Source organism: Hypanus sabinus, chromosome X1, assembly GCF_030144855.1.
Source record: "Hypanus sabinus isolate sHypSab1 chromosome X1, sHypSab1.hap1, whole genome shotgun sequence".
Lineage (NCBI taxonomy): Eukaryota > Metazoa > Chordata > Chondrichthyes > Myliobatiformes > Dasyatidae > Hypanus > Hypanus sabinus.
The window spans coordinates 15,460,886-15,480,629 of NC_082738.1; the positions used below are offsets into that span (position 1 = coordinate 15,460,886).

Consider the following 19,744-nt stretch of genomic DNA (forward strand, 5'->3'; position numbering starts at 1 on the left):
TTCCGCCTTCGCCATTTTTAACTGGCGAGCATTACTATCAATAACGCATGCCAGTTTTTTATTTAACCGTGGAGGCGTCAATCAATTCACACCGACTTCTGTGGTCTAGCCTTGGCTGACTCTCAGTACTTGCGACACAATTAAACAAAAATCTGCGAAGTTGAAGGCGTCGTTGAGGTATATATTAATATTTAAAAGCTGTTTTTGATGATAAATATCCAAGTGGTTCGTTCTTTTTCGAATATGGGCTCGGGTTTGCCTAGTTTTCTCGGTGAAGGACTTTTTTTACTGGGCAGAATGTTGCGCTGGTTATGGGTGTGGGGATTGGGCGGGTAGAAGGAAAATTAAAACATCTAAAAAATATTTTCTTTGCGGATTTGGGAGGGCTTAATATTTTTAAACATGAAGTTGTCAATGCACAATGTCTAGAGGTTTCCCACAAGAATATGTTGAAGTTATTTTGGAAAAAAGCCGACCATTGGGCCTTAACCAATTCCTTGTGTTGAATTAAAAATTTGGAGCTCTGATGGGCATTGATTATGACACTTGTATTCGTGCTGGTGAAACGAAAGATTTCAACGTAAATCCCACTGGATTTAAAATGTACCGAAACATTCATTATGTGTTTCTTTTTTAAAGAGGAAAACCCTGTGGTTTTTATTAACAAATCCTTCATTTTCGGTATTAAGAAATATAACCCCGTATAATCTTTTATGAGCCAAGTGCAGAAGTGATAGATTTTTAGAGACCCTGTCATTAGAACCATAGTGATGAGTTTAGTATAACACAAAATGGTTTGTGTTATGGGTTAGAAGAGGAAGACAATCAAAAGGTTGAAAATGGATTTCATTATTTCTGTGATGCTTGTAATAGGCTGTAAAGAGGAAGTGGTCCATTGGCAGTTGACTACCCTATAGTCTCAAAGCTTTGTATTGTCAGCCCTGTAAAATGGGCCCGATGCTGCAATAAGTAATGATCTGAGAAAACGATGCATTTTCGAAAAAACAAAAAAATACTGGAATTGCACCAGCAAGATATATAATTTTTATGCTTTGCAACTTTACTACTTGGCTGCCTTGAGACTACTTGTGGGATCATAGTGAAGACTTGTCTGCGACAGACTGGCACTTCTGCAGGACATACTTTAATGTCTGCCCTACATATTTCTCTCCTCTTTACCCCCTAGATGTCCATAGTCATTTTTCCTTTCCAAGTACAGTTGCTTCTGGTATAGAGTAATCTGTTCAATATTGGAGTTAGTAACCAGGCCCACTTGCTTCACTTTTGAAATGGTGGAATCTGTTTAATTTGCCCAAATCTGCTCTTGCTCTTGACAAGCTTTGAGTGATGATGCAAAGGCTTCTTGATGTTTTTAAATTCATGCCCAGTAAATTGAATACTGACAGAATTAAAACAATATGGCTGCATTCTAAAATATTTTTTGCACTTTTTTTGTCAAAATTCATCATAGAAACACTCAAGTCCTGCGACCTTGAAATTTGCAACTTGCCACTTGCAACCTGAGGTCTCTGTAAATTGGAAATACTTTGTTTAAAATAATGGAAGTTACACTAGGTAATTAACTATAGATTATAATGGGTTTTGGTTAATTTTGGATCTTGTATAAACTTGGTTAATTGTTACAGATTGAGACCACAGGTTCAAAATATGTTGGACTAGTTTCAGTCTGTAATACCAAAATACTTAGTTTGGGTTTGAGTAGAAATCAGCTATTGACTACTGTAATTGGTTTTAAATTTGTATTTTGCAGGTTGGATGTTTCTAAGGTAATCTTGGTTCCATATAGTGCTTAACCTTTGGAATTGGTAGGATCAGTTTCTGCTATATTCTATTGTAATTCCAGTGGAGGCTATGGCCAGCAGAGGAGCATCTAGGCCAAATGGTCAATCACAAGCCAGCAAAATCTGTCAGTTCAAACTTGTATTACTTGGGGAGTCGGCTGTGGGAAAGTCCAGTCTGGTGCTGCGATTTGTTAAAGGACAATTCCATGAATACCAGGAAAGCACGATTGGTGGTAAGTCTACTAAGTATACCCATGGAAACTAATACTGAGGAAATGTAGGCTTTGCCCCTATTAGCCACACTTATTTTTTTAAAGATTTGGCTGTCTTTTGTTGTAGCCTATCTGTCTAGTATGCTATGCTTTTTAAACCTTGCCACGTTGTGATAATATCTGTTATCACATTGTCCCATTCTCATTGTTGCATCCTTCTGAGCTTTCTTCTATTTCTTGTTTTCAGTAAGTGACATAACAGGAACTATGTTCTGGCATCCTAGTATTTGATTTTTCTAATGGTAAGATGACTGTTTTACAAGCTTGCTTTTCATTTTGATTTTGGCAGCTATGGATGCAGCCTAAGTACTCAGTGCTATGAACTGCTGAAATGGGAAAGCTGGTTGATGACTTTGACTTTGGGTCAGAAGGCAGTAACAGTTAATGTGTTTGCAGTTTATTGTTAGGACTTATCTGCTTAAATGTGTGGCAGTGTGCATTAAGCTTGAAGTAGTTTCCTGTTATTCTCAAGTCAACTCACAAGTAGTACACATAATTTGTTTTCTACGAATTTTCAAATGCTACTGTAGCCTCTGGTTACTTTTTAAAATTTGCTATCATATGGGATATTATTTCTATTTGTCCAAACTGTGACTACCTGTCTCTGAATCTATATTCAATTATCTCCTTCCTCTTGCCCTGTATACAAGCGGTTTGGGGATGTGATAAGTAAATCATATAAATTGCTTGTTTTGTGACTTTTAAACTTGTGTAATCCAGCACTCTGTGCCAGACCCCCCAATTAAAACAATTGTTCATTAATTTCTTAAGTTGGCATGTGTGTATAATTCTGTGTGCATGAATTTGTTATCAAAGTACATTTGTCATCTGTGATTCATTTTTTTTGGGCATTCATAATAACTACAAAGACTGACAAACAACCAATATACAAAAGATGACAAGCTGCAAATGCAAAAAGAAGGAGGAGGGGAAAAAAAATAAGCAATACATACAGAGAACTTGAGATGAAGAGTCCTTGAAAGTGAGTCTGTGGGTTGTGGGAATCGTTTAGTGATGGGGCAAGTGAAATTAACCCCTCTGGTTCAAGAGCCTGTTGGTTGAGGGGTTATAGTTCCTGAACCTGGTCTGAATCCCAAGGCTCTGTACCTTCCTGATGGCAGCAGTGAGAAGAGAGCATGGCTTGGACGGTGGGTGCTGCTTTCGTGCAGCAGGACTCCCTGTAGGTGGGCTCAGTGGTGGGGAGGGCTTTACCCATGTGGATACAGTCCGGTCCAACTAGTTTGTGTAGGATTTTCCTTTCAAGGGCATTGGTGTTTCCATACTAGGTTGTGATGCAGCCAGTCAATATACTCTCCACCACACATCTATACGCTGCCCATTAGGGCACTTGAGGCAGCAATGAAGGTCTTCCATCTCTGTCTGTCCTTGGCCATCTTCTCTATTGTGCCCTAGTTGTGGTTCAGGATCCTCATTTCTCCCTCTGTGGTATGGTACCACGTTGTGTTGATGGAGTTGGCCTCTCTTCTCATCATATACCCAAGCCGTCTCCAACATTTCCTCATGATGATTGTGGCCATGTCTTCTTGATGACACTAAAGGAGTAGGACACAGATGGAGATCTCTCTTGGCCAGAAGATATGGAGGATCTTTTGGAGGCTCATGGTGTGGAAAGACAACAGCTTGACAAGGTCATTCCCTGTCATGCACCAGCATTCTGACCTGCACAAGAGTGTGGACAGAACACAGCTCTGGTACAGCTTCACCTTGCTGTGAACACTGTACTTGGTTGATCCCCATATGTTGCTCATTAATCTGAAGAAGTTTCTAGCTTTGCTGGGTCTGCACTGGATGCTGTTCTTGGTCCCAGCATCCTGCTGAATGATGCTGCCCAGTTAGGTGAGTCTGCCAGGGCTGGGTAAGTTGACATGTACCTTGATGGGAGGAGGAGACTCTACATTGAGGGTCATGGTCGGAGTCTTTCTCTCTCCAACTCTGAGTCCAGCCTGTCCTCCAAAGGTACATAGACACTTAGCTTTCTCTTGTGCGCTGGTATGTACGTGATAGTAATGTGAGTTCATCCACAAAGTCAAAATCTCCTAAAGTAGAGAATAGAGTTCACCTAGTGCCTCTCTGCTTATCTTTTATTGTTTGCCTCATAACCCAGTCAGTCACCAGGTTAAATAAGATCACCAACATCACACATCCTTGCCTGACTCTTGTCTTGACTTCAAAGTTCAAATTGTAGTCCCCAACTGTGCATGCAAAGCTTACACAGAAACTCTGGACGATTTTGGCAGGGATCCCCATGATCTGAGAATTGGCCAGAGGCTCTCCCTGTGGATGCTATCAAAAGCCTTTTCAAAGTCCACGAAATTCACATAGTTGTTTCTGCCACTCTGTGCACTTGTTCTATGATGTTATGCAGCACAAAGACCTGATCAACATTACCTCTATAATCTGTACCATACGTCTATAGAAATTTGTCAGTTTTAGATGACCTCCTGAATTTTCATGAACTTCTAGGAAAGAAGAGTTGCTGCCGTGCTTTTTTTGTAATGGCACTTGCATGCCAGGACATCCTCTAAAATGATAATGGTGAAAAATTTAAAGTTGCTGACTCTATGTGCCTCTGATCCCCTGATGAGCACTGGCTCAGAAATTGACCTGCAATTTCTGATCAATAATCAGCTCTTGGGTTTTGCTGACATTGAGTGAAACATTTTTGTTGTGGCACCACTCAACCAGATTGGAAGTGGCAGAAGGTTGAAGATGTGCTGGAAAGTGGAGGCTTGGGCTGGAGGCAAAGTAGACAAGGCAGGTGGACATGTCTATTGACAGTGCTGGATGGGAATATATCTTTTAGGTTGAGGTGATCTTAAAATTGTATACTTTAAGTTTTTTAAAAAAACAATTCAACTACTGAATATCTGAAATACTGGAAAAACTCAGCAGGTCAAGCAGTATTTGTAAAAATAGTTGATCTTTTTGGAAGTGAGGAGAATGGAATTGGACTCGTGTTCCACTGCCACTTGAATAGCTAGTGCACATCTCTTGTTAGCAGAACAACAAAAACTCTTATTTTGTAACTAAAATATTATTACTGCCTGTTTATTATCAGTTCTGTCCAAAGATCAAGTAATGTGTGAAGTTTTCCAATTTAATTGTGTACCCATTATATGCTGCGGGACAAATGTCAGTCAAGTTGTTGCTTTTATTTAATTAGCTTGATAGGGACTCTTTTCACTTCAGTTTCTGCATGAAGACTAAATTGGTTTTAATATTTTTCAGCTGCATTTCTCACACAATCTGTCTGCTTGGATGACACGACAGTGAAGTTTGAGATCTGGGACACTGCTGGTCAAGAGCGGTATCACAGTCTAGCTCCCATGTATTACAGAGGTGCTCAGGCTGCCATTGTAGTCTACGATATCACCAATCAGGTTAGAACAACCTATCGTGGATTTGGCTGGATCACAACAATTGTATCTAATGAAATAAATGTATATGATTTGGGTGCATGTTATTTTCTCTTATTTGGACTTGTGAGGAGATTAATTTTTGATGTAAAGCAATTTAGCACTTGAGGATTTTTAATGTTCAAATGCTCTCTAAATAGAAGAATGGGGATGAATCTAAAAGGAATTGTCAATAGTCATACTTCACTAAGTTGTATATGAATTGTTTTGAACATGAGGAATAACCTTGCCAAATTCCAGATGGAGAGAGAATCATGGTAATGAAGGTTTTTTCTTAATTTTGCTTTTAAATGAGTTTGCTCTAGCAAACCTTTGCAGTAACTTTCTAAGTGGTGTTTTATCCTTTCGACTGAACTTCTTGAGTCAGTTAAAAAGGGAACTTCAAGGAATGACCTAGTGACTTGATTCTTTTTTTCCACATGGTAACCTACTGAAATTTGGAATTTGCAGGAGTCTGATTTTTTAAAAAAAAAAATCAAATATTGTTTCTCCTTTCAGGAGACATTTGCAAGAGCTAAGACATGGGTGAAGGAGCTGCAGCGACAAGCAAGTCCCAGTATTGTTATAGCACTGTCAGGAAATAAGGCAGATCTGGCAAACAAAAGGATGGTGGAATATGAGGTATGTACTTCTGGATGTGCAAGATGAATGCTATTCATTTATAAGGGATGCAGCTGGGTAACAGGCCCTTCTGGCCCAATGAGCCCGCACTGCCCAATTGCACCAATGAACCTACTAACCTCCACATCTTTGGAATGTTGGAGGAAACCAGAGCACCTGGAGAAAACCCATGGGGGTTAGGGGAAAAATGTACAAACTTCTTGCCAACAGCAGTAGAATTGAACCTGCATCACTGGTGCTGTAATAGCATTATGTTAACTACTATGCTACTGTTATGGAGGGACATTAAGTAGTCTGTAGGTGTTTGCTGCTTTTGATGGTCTTGAATATCAATCATGGCTGTTGTATCGAATTTGGTGATGGTGTGGCCACCTCTTTGTTAACAAGAATAGTTGCCCATCACAAGGTGGCATTTTGTAAGGGATGTGTGGATTTAATGGCTTGTGTAATACTCAATCTAAAACTTGTATATCCTTTAAAATGTGTTATCAAAACATGATGATATGAAATTTTGTACAAACGCAGTTGGTGGTAGACTTATTCACCATCTTGTACTTCCACAATTTTTTCCTTTTTCAAACAGGAAGCACAAGCATATGCAGATGACAACAGTTTGTTGTTCATGGAGACTTCAGCAAAGACAGCAATGAATGTTAATGACCTATTTTTGGCAATAGGTAAGTAATGGGGAATTAACATCTTTTGAAATAAATAAATTGCAAGTTGGAGCAAATTCAGGCCACTTCAACTTAAAATCCAAGAACAATGAACTCAGTTATCCTTGGATTAATGTAACTTGTAAGGTACTATGAAATGTAGACCAAGATCAATTGATTTTTTTTAAACACTCCCTCATCTGCATTTGAAATTGTTGAGAAGTTTCACTTTGGAGTTGTGAAGAAGTGTATTAACATTGTTATATTTTAACTTCCTGCAATTATTATGCTTGGATAAATTAAACTTGTATACCAAGGTGGGAGTGAGAAATGTCACTTGATGCTGATGGCTTTTTATGGGGGGGGGGGGCTTTAAAGGATGACAGGCTAACTAAAAATAAGTAATTTGGCCATCCAAAGTTCCTTGAGGAACAAAGTTTCTTGAATACCATAAGCTTAAATTTCTTTCACACCACTGGTTTAAATCCAATGGGCCTCCAAGTTGTTAAAAGCTTTCAACATTTGGTAGCAACGTTCCAAGTAAATGTGCTGGTTTTCTGTTATAAATTAGAAGATGAATATCCAATATCAGGGCTGGATATCAATGCACTTTAAATGTTTTAATAAAAATGCTGGAAATACTCAGCAGGTCATTGTCCAAAGCTGATTATGTTCTTGGGTATAGAAGGATTGCCACATTGCTTGTTTTCTTTTTTCTAAATGAGAACACAAGGCTTCGTCTGATTCCAGTGGATGTAAAAGACCCTGCGGTTCCATTCAAGAAGAGAATTTGGGGATATTAGTCAACATTTGACTAGTGCTACAAAAAGCAATAACTGATTAGTCATCTCATTTGCCGTTCATTACCTTGCGCGCAAATCAGCGGCTGCATTTTGCTATAAATGGCATAACAAACCTATTTGCAAAAGGGCTTTGTAATAGCCTGAAGATGTCATGAGGCGCTATGTAAAAGCAAACTCTTGCCCCTTGAGCTGCAGCAGCAGGTTTGTAGATTCCTGTGGACTCGAAGCATCCTTTGTTCTTAATATACTTTCTGTCTTTTAAATCTCACCACTTCATTGTGGTAATCCATTGCGCAAATCTGGTCTGAGCTTCAACTTGATGCTGAACCAAAATCTGAACACTTCCTGCATTTGACAAAACTACACTTCTGGCAACTGAATGGATTTCAGTCAAAATGCTTGACATTGGGTGTCTTGGGCAAACCACTGTTAGACAACTTGACTCCTTGTATTAGTCTAGTGGGAATTGGATGGTTTGTTAGTATGCCAGTGACTAGAATTGAAGTATCAATTAGTATTTTACTCATTCCCTGCACACTAAAATTTGCATTGCCATTAAGTGCCAACTGTATATTCAGTGCATCTTTAAAGTTATTTCCAAATGAGTAAAGCAAAATATTGGATGCTGAATTTGAAAAGACAGTGCTGGAAACACTCAGCAGATGAGGCAATATTTGGGAGAAACCAATACTTAATCAGAACGAATATAGTCAGCACTGGTACTTCAACTCTGCCTGACCTGAGTATTTCCTACATTATTGTTTAACACTGTTCTAAAGACCAAGCATCGGACTGGTTTTAAGGAAGGGATGATACAAAACAATTGCACAGAAGGTACCAAAGGAGTGCAAGTGAGAATCTTTAGGACTAGCTCCACCCAGAAAATGAGGGCAGTATTTATCTGAATGTTTAAAAATATAATGAGGTGCATTAAGCCTTGTAGACCAATAAGATGTTCCTTAGATTTTTGAGCCCCCAGAACAATGTAAGAAGCAGAAATTGATGAGTGGAGAATTAAACTAACAGACAGCCAGAGGTTCAGTTGGGTTTGCAGACTGACTGGAGGGATTCTACAAAAGTCGCCTTATCTGCCTAACCCCAGTGTAGAGGAGACAGCAAGTGATCAATACTTTTGAAAGCCTGATAAAACCACCTGTTTCACTTGGGGAGCACCATTACTCGTGTCTTTATCTTCCAGCCAAGAAGTTGCCAAAGAGTGAACTCCAGAATGTCAGTGGAGCAGCTGGGCGCAACAGAGGTGTGGATCTCCATGAGCCGTCTCAGCAGAACAAAAGCCAGTGTTGTAGCAACTAAGAGAATGATGAAGGGAGCTTGCTCCAGTTAACAGCTGCACATTTGATAAGAAGTGGAAATTCAGTCTCTCCATCCATGCCTGTTTTTGCAGTGCTTTGGTCAAGAAAGTACCTGCAGAATGGATATGGAACTTAAACCAGTCTTTACTTTGTATTATAGATGCAAATATCAACCTTTTACCCTCTTAAATGATGTTCATGTGGATACACTTATCTCTAGAACACCAATTCTTCAAAACCTGTTTTAAACATTGTACGTTAAGAATTTGCTCAAATTCCAGTGGTGTAACTTTGTTTGCATTTAGCACAAAAGCTGCAGTATCCCCACTTATAAATTCATGCCCTGTATTTTTAAACTGCACATAAGATTAAATCAGTATTTACATAAGCTTTGGCTGATGGGTGATTTTTGCAGCTCTGAAAATTGTAGGAATTGGCTTTTTCTAGGATGGCAAGTGTAAAAGTGGTTCTGTACTGAACAGTAGGTTAGTTATCCTAGAGGAGAAATTGGCTGCTAAAATCTGTTAAACTCTGGCTACTAGTTATTGGTGCAATAAGATTGTAGGTCACTGAATACTTGAGCATTGTGTATACTTCTGAATTAACAGGTTTTTAGTTAAAACTACTGTAGGTGGCTCCTTGGTTTTCAATGGTTTGGGGAAAATTGGGTTCTGTCAGCATGGGGCTTTAACTCTACACTGTTCTCATTCTCTGTACTGCTTGTATTGGGTAAATTGTATGAGGCATGCAATTTAAAAAAGAAAAAAGAAAAAAAGTAAACCATCAAAGATGCCACAAAATTAATGCATGGGTCAGAAACAATGAATGGATGCTCAAAACTGAGCTGTAATTTGGCATGTGCTCTTGATGGCCTGTCATAAATTGGCTATTTAATGAACCTTTTTATGGAGTAGGAACTGTTGAACAAGCTCTATACTGACATGACCACTCCATGTCCTGAATAGTTCAGTCCACTTGCTCGAAAAAAAAATTTGGTTCTGGTTTCTGGAGTAGGGCATGACGAAAGTGACACCTACAGAGCACTTTGGTTTGCTACCTGACACTGTCAAAGCTGGGTTCAGTACTGCAGCATCTGTTGAAAAGAACCGGTCTCATTGGATGCACCACAAGGTGGGAGATTTTACTTTCTTGATGAACTATTTTTTAAGCATTTCAGTAATTTTGGCTACATGTTTGAACTCTGGCAGTGATCCAATAAAAGAATTTAAGTTCTATGGCTTTATCAGTTCCTCTTGGATTTAGTTTCTGCTATAGAAATTGAAAGCACTGCTCATTCTGGCTATGCAGTAGGGTACTGCAGCTTTAACTTCCAGTACCATGCCTTAATTTTGCCCGGTTACTTTGACTTCCACAAATACTTAACTTCAAAAGATAAATTGAATTTGTTGAATATTTGATGTTCTTTCTCTTTCTCTACACTAACCGTCACTTGCAAACACTTGAACTGATGCAACCTGAAATATTTGACATAGAGATAGTTTCTTTGTTTTGGTTTGCATAGGAACACCATTCACTTTTTGAAATGAATTAATTGAATGGTCTTGGAGTGTGGATTATTTTACAAATTACCATTTGCAGTGCAGCAACCAAGAAATTTTTGTAGCAATTCCAGTATTTTCTTTCCTGTTGAACATTTATAGGATGAAAACAAGTCAGTTCCCTTGCAACTACAAAGCTAACACTTAAACCAGGTTTGTTCTTGTCTGTAATTTTGTGGAATTGGTTAGAAGAGGCCTGATTTGGACGGTTTGTTGATGTTCAGCTGCAACTGTCTGCAGTGTAGGTAGAAATTGGCCCAAAGCCAAACACTATCAATAAATTAGTTTAAATTTGGAACATCTAAAGAATCTTCAAAAAAAGATGGAGTTTTAAATTGAGCCTTTTCTCAGTTTTTTTTGGGCACATAATGAATGATTAGACCTTGAATAGGAATTTACTGTTCTGATGCACTTTAGTGGTTTTCTCGATGTATTTGTCTAATCTGGTGCCTCATTGCCCATCTTTGTACTCATGCAAATCCAGGCACTGACAATATTCCAAAATTTGATATTCTGTAGTTGATACTGAAGGGGGCAGGGGGGAGGAAAATGGGTTTGTCACTTGGGCATTGATTCCAAATGGACATGATTTTTTTTTAATTCACTTTTATCAAATCTTTTGAAGTGTAGTTGTAATGTTGCTTCTTTTTTTTTTGGTAATGTAGTTTGGTTCTTGCAATCCAGACTGCTCTTATCAAATGTCTTCATATGGCTAGATGTTCTTTTATGGTAGCTGTCATGGTTGGGGAGAATGCATTTTGTACTAAAATCACTTGCATCAGTGTACAAGACTGACTAGATTTCTACTAATAGCATTAACCCACTAATCCTGATTATATTTTTCCCTCTCTCCAACTGGAAGTGAACAGTGCAGTTATGGGCATTTGATTTTTAAAATAACCACTATGCAGATCCTGAAAGGTTGCATTTCATGGCAAGGAACTGGTCAAATGACCTGTCAATATGATGTCACAATTCATTATACAATTTACTGTTTTTGTAATTAAGCCATCTTAAACTTGTTGCAATTAAACCATGTGCATCCTAATTGACAGATGGCCATCTAATACGTTGTAACTTTTTTTTGGGATTTAATTACTGAGTAAGTTTGGTGCATCCTAATGAGGGCACTTGGCCACATGTATTTGAGATGACCTGGATTTGTGCATTGAGGGCTGCATTTTGTATGTTATCCTTAAAGATTAAAAATTATTGCATAGAAATTTCAATGGAGTCTGTAGTATATCACATCATGCATCATAACAATTTATGGTACCACAGATGTTCTTTCCTGAACAATTTTTTTCCAGTTGCTCACAGTGAAGTGATTGCATTTTGTGCTTAATTTTTAATTTCATTTAACTTCCACAACCTTGAATTATATGGATAGTTGCTGCAAGTGACCAAGGAAGACTGACTTCTCCACCCCACCCTCAGCCCTGCAATATAATAAATGAGCTACTAGCTAGTTGAACATTGTACTCTGGTTCCTAGGCAGTTTCTAAGTGATATCATAGCTGATCAGTATTTGTCTCCTATTTTGCCAATGGATCCAGAATTATTTTGTGCCTTGAATACAGCTAGTCCAGAAGGCAACATTTTGTTCAATGTGCATATTAATGTTTTTAAAGCTGATTCTTTTTTCTATAATAAACTTAGTAGTGCTACTTGACTCTGCTGTTCTGTTCACTCCTAGCTCTTGATCTTGAGCATTAATTCTGGAGTTGGCCTCTGTGCAATAAATGTGACTTTTCAGTTGCAGAAGGTTCAATTTTTTTTTAAATTGCAAGATGCCTGTACTCAGTAATTTAGGTGGCTGAAACCAGCAAATACAGCAGCCAAACTGCACACAGCAAATGAGATGACTAGTCACAGAGGAATGTTACCTAACACATTGGAGGTAAAAGATGGTGTCTCTGTCATAACATCCATGCAGTTGTACAAATTTGTACAGGTCCTTTCAAATTCTTGTGATTTATTCTAAGCTTGCCTTGCTAATATTCTCTCTATCCTCCATATATCTTGAGTGCATTTCTACTTTCTTCAATTGCCTCCATTGATAACCTCATCCAAATGTTTGATTTTGCACTAAATGATAAAGGTTGTTTTGCCTTATTTGGAAGCTAAGATGGGAACTGTAGCCTTGCCACAGCTAGGGCAGGAGGCTTCTGATCAGGTAGGTGTGTAGTTTGAGATGATATTCTGATACTGATATTCCAATACTCTGCCCAGTGTTGCCCTACTGTGATTAAGGGCTAGATATTCCCATAGAGTTGGGATATTGCACTTCACAAAAGTTCTGAGCACATCACTTTATCGTGGTTGAACAACAGTATCCTACTATAGACTACTTTGGGAGTTTGCTGTTGGTCTTGGTCAAGCTCCAAGACAACATTGATTCATTTTGCTTAATGTGAGAAGATGGGGCTGGTACTGCAATTAAATTATAACCTATCCATTTGGTGGTGTAAGATTTAGCAACCTTTTAACTTGTGCTCTGTGCTTCATTTTGTTGAGAGAGTAGGTACACTTGGCTTGCAATGCATGGCTTCAAGCGCAAATGTTTCTGTGCGCAAACTTTTTGAAAATAGATTCCTATGTCACATGAATTAGTTAAGCACCCAGATTGTTCTTTCAAATGATCTCTTCGATAATACTGTCCTGGGATATTTTCTTGTCCTCGAGAACAGAGCCCTCCCACAAAGTTAATGCCATAAATTTGAAAAACATACCAATCAGGGAAAAATAGAAGAAAGGTAAAGAACATTTATTCAATTACTAATGAATTCTGGTTGTTTGCTCAATTGTTGCTTGAAGATTATATTGCAAAATATTTAACCCTCTGTTTCAGCCAGAATGGAGTATGTTACTTTCTGCAAGGGAAATGTGCATAGGTGCTGATTATAATTACAAGTGATTTTTTTTTCAAAAAACTTTTATTTTGCTGCTTGAAATAAAAGTCAAAGGCTGTTGAGTTGGTGACCCCCACTGGGGCTATTGTGTAATTACAGTAAAATGTGGTGCAAATTTGCAGTATTTGACCATTTGCAAAAATAAAGTTCTACAATCCTGTGTGGTACTGGTTCTTTCAATGACATTAGTCTTGAATCTGACATTTCTCCCTACCCCCTCAACTATTAAAATTACTGCACTTAATGGTACCTCATTGGCCGTGAAGTGCTTTGAGATGGCTTGGAGGATATGAAACATACTGTATAAAATTGTCCTTTAAAGCATTAACATAATAGTAATGTTACCCTGTTGATCAGAGGGCATTTTTTTTAACCTATTAAATAACCAATAGCTCAACATTATAGCTGTATATGCTCTTTGTGCCAGATTTTGTGCATCTGACTAACAGGTGAGAAAATTTGTACCTATTTTTCTCAAGTATGGAACAAGAGTGAGAACTACAAATTACAGTATCTGAAACAGCCACCAATTTGAATGAAAATTCTGTCCTGTTCTGAGTCCCTACCAGTGATGGGTACATTAAGGAAAATTAGGAAGCATTCTGAAATGGAACATCTCAAGGAACTATTGTTACACATTTCATATCATCTGCTAAACAAGTTCAGAAGCAATGTGGTGGATAGGTGCTATTACATAAGCCATCCAAACACTTTGTATGCATCTGGCTTTACTGAGGGAGTAGGATATTCTCTCAAGTTTGAAAGATTGGGGGGAAAAAAACAAAAGGGACTTGTGCTGTGAGACTAGATGTTACTACTACTGAGAGAAAAGTTGGGGGGGAGAAAATAGGCTTTTTTGTTTTGGGGTAATGTGTGAAAAATTGTGAGCACTTGGCTTTAAGGGTAAGTCATAATTTGATAGTCAACAAGTGACTTGTATAAGTATTTAGGGGCCCCCAGCCATTTGTATTACAACCAGGGATTTTGATCAATTTAACTGAATTTTTATTTGTGAATTATGTGTTTTTCCCCTCCACTGGAGACAAAAAAATGGGAAATTATAAAGCATGAAAAACTGAAATGGCAGCAGTTCAAAACTATTCATTCCCCTTTTGCTCAGTACTTATTTGAACGATCTCTTGGAGCCATTAGAGCCAGTAGTCTTTTTGGATAAGTCTCTATAGGCTTTGCACACTGTGATGGAGTAAGATTTGCCCATTCCTCCTTGCAAAATTGTTCAAGTTGTGCCAGGCGAGTTGGGGAATGGTGGTGGACAGCAATCTTGGGGTCTTGCCAGAGATGTTTGATTGGTTTGAGGTCAGTTCTGTGAATGGGCTTGTCAAGGACATCAATTTTCTTCATTTGAACTCACTCTGATTGTTCTGGCAGTGTGCTTTGGGTCATTGTCCAGCTGATAGATAAAATTCCTCCCCAGTTTAAGCTTTCTGGTAGAGGCTAGCAGGATTTTATCCAGGATCTTTCTATTGAGCAGCATTAGTCTTCCCATCAATCCTGACCAGATTTTTGCCACATATACTGCCTAGAGTTCAAGCCACCAAGTTCCACTTTAGTCTCATCTGACCACAAGACCAATTTGGAGTGTAGAAGAATGAGAGGGGACTTGACAGAGGTCTACAAGATTGAGAGGCATAGATAGTCAGTACCTGTTTCCCAGGGTACCAATAGCAAACACCAGAGGGCATATGTACAAAATTAAGGGAGGGAAGTTTGGGGGAGACATCAGGGGTAAGTTTTTTTTACACAGAGGGTTGTGAGTGCCTGGAATGACTTGCCAGGGACGGTGGTGGAGGCTAAAACATTAGGGGTATTTAAGAGCCTCTTGGACAGGCACATGGATGAAAGAAAAATGGAGGGTTAGGGGGTAGTGTGGGTTTAGTACTTTTTTTTAAAGGATTATATGGGTGGACACAACATGGAGGGCTGAAGGGCCTGTACTGTGCTGTAGTGTTCTCTGGTTCTATAAGACCACTTTCCACATTGTTATAGTATCTTCTTTGCAAATTCATTATGGGCAAATTTTTTTTTAAGCCAAGGCTTCTCCCTTGCCACTCTTGCCACATACCCTTTATGTGCAAGGCCTTGGAAATCATATTTTTCCTACTTCTTCCACAATAAGCTGCACTGAGCATTGGGGTATATTTAGTACCCTTGAGATGGTCTTGTACCCTTCCCCAGATTCTCTGTTACCATTTCCCTGACTTGTCTTGAATGTTCTTTGGTCTTCATTTTGGTTTGGTCTGTTGAAAATCTACCATACTGATAGACCTTACAGTGGGCAGGGATATTTATTCTTATGAATTCATTGAAAGTAGGTGATCTTCCAATTTTCTATATTACCAACCTAACCAACTCACTCAATTTGTTACAGTATTGCACCTGAGGAAATTTAGCATAGTACATAATTACAAAGTGGATAAATACTACTTCAGAGTCCCAATTTTTGGGTTTTAATCTTTAGTAAGTTGTTGACGGGCTTTGGAGTTTTACTTTTGATTTGACATGATGCACAATGTTTTATAGATTAGCTCAAAAATCCTACTTCAATATATTTTAAATTTAGAAAATGAGACAGTAAAATATGAAAATAGCTGTAGGGGCAAAATAATTTTCCAAGGCACTAAGTCAAAATTGAGATCAGAATGTAACACTGACTTAGCTGGGAAATTTGTGAGTGGGTGAGAGAGTGGGGTATAAAATTACTCTAATTGCTAATAGTGGAGAGTTGCACTTTCAACTTTTCACTTTTTAATGAATAAAATTGAGCTTGCAGGTGACATCAAATGAAGTGCTGAGATACAGATCAAGCAGGGGAAACGAGCACAATAAAGATTTATTATCCTGACTTAAAGGGTGTAAAATTTGTTGTCTTGTGGCAACAGTATAATGTAAAGAAATTACTATAAATTACAAGAATAATGCAAAAAACAGGAATAATAATGTAATGTTAATGGACTGTTCAGAAATCTGGTGACAAAGGGGTAGAAACTTTCTGAATTGTTGAATGTGGATCTTCATGCTCCTCTACCATCTTCCTGATGGTTGTGTGGAGAAAAATGCACGTCCCAGATGAGAAGGTCCTTAGTGATGTGTATTGACTTTTTTGAGGCACCACCTTCTGAAGATGTCCTTGATGGGGAAGATTGTGCCCACGATGGAACTGTTTGAGGCTACAAACTCTGCAGCCTCTTTCAATCCTGTGCACTGGAGCCTCCATACCAGGCTGTGATGCAGTCAGTCAGAATGCTCTCCATAGTACATCTATAGAAATTTTCTAGGGATTTGGGGGCATACCAAACTTGCTCAAATTTCTAATAACGGCCAAGAATAAAGTAATCATCTTCAAACTAGAGTAAATACTTGCAAAATATTGCAGTCTTTAGAACCAAAAAAGTAATTTTTTTTCATGTATGGCCAAATTATTTAAGCTTCCAGATATGTATAAATGTAATCATGATGGCTAATGGAATATTGACTTTTTTTGTTTAGAGGGCTGAGGAAAGAGGTGGAAATCTTGCTTTAGTTGGCTAAAGCTCCAGATTGAGCTTGTATGGAATACTTAGTTTCAGGCATGGAGCACTCACCTTGGGGATTATGCTTATGATCTGTTGAGCATGAAAGTTGAATGCTGTAAATACCCCCCACTCCCCAGAATTTGATACATTGGGTATCGGCATGATTGTCACTGGCACAAAATTTTAGGGAACAAGATCTTACAATTCAGGAAGGAAACTAAGGTATAATCAACACAAACAAAATGGTGGAAGAACGCAGCAAGTCAACGTCTATAGATGAGTGGAAACAGTTGATGTTTCAGACCACTCTTCCCCCTTCTCTTTTTTTACATTCCCCATTTTGGTTGCCCTCTCACCATTTCTCCTCACCTGCCCATCACAGCCCACGGGTTCCCTTCCTGCCTCCCTTTCTTCCATGGTCTACTCTTCTATCAGATTACTACTACTTATGCCCTTTAACTCTTTCACTTATCCATTAACCTGCCAGCTTGTATTCTTTCTCTTCCCATCTCCCTTTCTCACCCCCCTCCCCCCGTCCTCACTACCACTTTATTCTGGCTTCTGTCCTCTTTTCCAATCCTGACGAAGGGTTTTGGCCTGAAACGTTGAATGTTTATTCCTTGTGATGGATTCTGCCTGACCTGCTGAGTACCTCCAGTCTTTTTTGTGTGTGTTTCTCAAGATTTCCAGCAGCTATAGAATCTCGTGTTTAAGTAAAGAGTTGTGGAAATTTCTTTCTGTCCCTGCCCAAAATGGTAAGCTTTATATGTCAAGGATGCTTTAGTGATAGTGGGACAGGAGGCGGGGCTAAACTGCTAAAAGCAGTTGAACTGTAGATCCATAATCTAATTGCCATAGTTTGACGGGCTGAATGACATATGGTTCTATGCTCCCAAGTTAACCAAGTGTTTTTGACCATGGCAAACTCTCCTGAGACGCGAACGTGGTTTCAGGGCATAATTTGATGTTTATGAATTTATTGATTTTTACCTTTTTAATTCTGATAATTGTCTCTCAAGATAGTTGTTGGAGTGCTACCGTCAACCTAATAGGCCTGTCAAGACTCGTGTGTGTTGGGAAAACTGACCTGTTCTACTTTGTTGGAGGGAGGAGGAAGCTGCAGTTTTGCAGTCAGTTTCTCGTCCCTCCCATTCCTCTCTATTAACATTTTGAGATATTTCGTGAACTGATTTGGATACTTGTTTCATGGAAGATTTTACAACAACGAAATACTTTGGCGTTTGGAACCGGCTGATTATTTGCTCGCCCCTGTGCGTAAATAGGCAGGCGCTAGGACCCAAGAGTCTCTCTAATTCCAGGCGGGACTGGTGGAAATACCAGTCGAGGAACTGGCTGCGCGCAGGAGATTTTTAAAGTTAATTGTTTTCGTTGATCGTGCGGGAGACCGTGGCACATCGGGAAGGATAATGAAGCCAAGTTAAAACTCCTTACTGAAGAGCACTTATTGAGCTGTCTCCCTGACTTGCTGCAAGTTTTTCGACCAGTGGAACTTTAATCACGTTTATGAATTGAAAAGTGGTGATGGAGACCCCGGTGAATGTTCGGAGAAGGATCCTGTCCAGGGAAATGTCGGAGGATGAAAACGTGATGATAATGATTAAAGAGGTAGGAGATGTCGTTTCTTCCCTCTCAAGTACTTTTTTTTAAACAACGCTGTATTTTGCGATACTGTACTTTGGTTTTCATGTAAAGTCCGAAATTGTGTTTTAGTCAAATCGGCTGTGGGTTACCATGTATATCCCTCAATTATACCGTACCCCAATGTGAAGTCACCCGAGGTGAATCATACAAAACAGGAACCAGATTTCCTCTGACTTCAGAATTATTCTGCGTTACATACCACGGTATGATTGAAGCCCAAGACATACAGCTAGAAATGATTTTGTAGGCGTGATGCGACATCAAGAGTTTGCAGTCGGAATTTCCTTTTCCCTCGTTTGTCGAACTACAGACACTCCCAACAACCTCCTCCCTTTAATCTTGCATGGACCCCACCTAATCTTCTAAATTCACAGAATAGAAATTCAATTCAATTAATCGTGCTTTCTAAAGGAAACAGCACTTTGTATTTAAGGTGAAAGATGTTCGTTGCTGTAGGTTATGACAGGAGCAAAATTTACTGTGTTACGCAATTATACAGAGCTGTAGTGTAACCACACCTGGAGAATTGGACATCAAGCAGGCTTACTCGAGAAAATATTTACTCTAAAGTGCAGCAAATTTCGCCAGGCAGGTTCCTGGAAAGTTGGGACTGATACACGAGAAGGGATGGGTTGACCAGGCTTACATTCACCGGAGTTTAAAGGGGATCTAATTGAAATTCACTGTATTCCGAATAGCCCAACAGAATGGATGTAGGGAGGACATTTCCCCTCGGGGTTGGATGCTTAGAAGAAGGGACTACAGTCTCAGGATACGGGGCCAGGGATGAGGAGAAACTCGGAGGGTGGTGAATTTGTGAAATTCACTACCAGAGGGCTGTGTCAGCCACATGGCTGAAAAGGATGGAATTAGTCACCAACAAAATTTGTGACAAGTGTGCAATGTTTAGTAGGAGGATTTGGATAAGCAACCTGACGACAGGTATGGGGTGTGATGACGGCAGTATTAAGCTGTAAAAGCCAATCATGTGACAAGTATCTGTTTATCCCAGTGTGACTTTCTCATTAATGATCTTTTGCATGTATTGACTCTTGCTGGGAAGACTGTGTAGATTCTTCACCATTCTGGAGGGATTGGGACAAAGCCAAAATCTTTCTGATGGACATTATCCCAACATCCATACTTGGATGGCATTTAGGAGCTTGAGCTAGGG

General features: G+C 39.1%; 2 protein-coding genes across 4 annotated transcripts in view; both read left to right on the top strand.

Annotated features, from left to right (window-relative positions):
- Positions 1 to 38: 38 nt before the first annotated feature.
- Positions 39 to 11,686, top strand: LOC132384624 (ras-related protein Rab-5B). Of its 3 annotated transcripts, XM_059955911.1 has the most exons (7): positions 43 to 177; positions 1,772 to 1,787; positions 1,865 to 2,035; positions 5,324 to 5,475; positions 6,010 to 6,132; positions 6,716 to 6,809; positions 8,790 to 11,686. In XM_059955911.1, exons 3-7 carry the CDS (start codon positions 1,873 to 1,875, stop codon positions 8,903 to 8,905), a joined length of 648 nt encoding a protein of 215 aa, XP_059811894.1. In that variant the 5' UTR covers positions 43 to 177; positions 1,772 to 1,787; positions 1,865 to 1,872; the 3' UTR covers positions 8,906 to 11,686. The 3 variants fall into 3 exon arrangements, with proteins under 3 accessions (XP_059811895.1, XP_059811894.1, XP_059811893.1); XM_059955912.1 differs by lacking the exon at positions 1,772 to 1,787 and having other exon boundaries at positions 39 to 177; XM_059955910.1 differs by having other exon boundaries at positions 1,772 to 2,035.
- Positions 11,687 to 15,261: 3,575 nt separating this feature from the next.
- The window catches only part of LOC132384619 (leucine-rich repeat flightless-interacting protein 1-like), a 40,087-nt gene continuing 35,604 nt past the window's right edge, over positions 15,262 to 19,744 (top strand). The window contains exon 1 of the mRNA XM_059955891.1: positions 15,262 to 18,534. Coding sequence (XP_059811874.1) covers positions 18,451 to 18,534 — 84 coding nt within the window. The 5' untranslated portion in view covers positions 15,262 to 18,450. The remainder of the gene's footprint in view (positions 18,535 to 19,744) is intronic.

Coding starts and splice junctions, on each gene's coding strand:
- LOC132384624 (XM_059955912.1), top strand. CDS start 1,873: ATGGCCAGCAGAGGAGCATCTAGGCCAAATGGTCAATCACAAGCCAGC. Junction 5,476..6,009: donor TCTACGATATCACCAATCAG/GTTAGAACAACC, acceptor TTCTCCTTTCAG/GAGACATTTGCAAGAGCTAA. Junction 6,133..6,715: donor AAAGGATGGTGGAATATGAG/GTATGTACTTCT, acceptor TTTTTCAAACAG/GAAGCACAAGCATATGCAGA.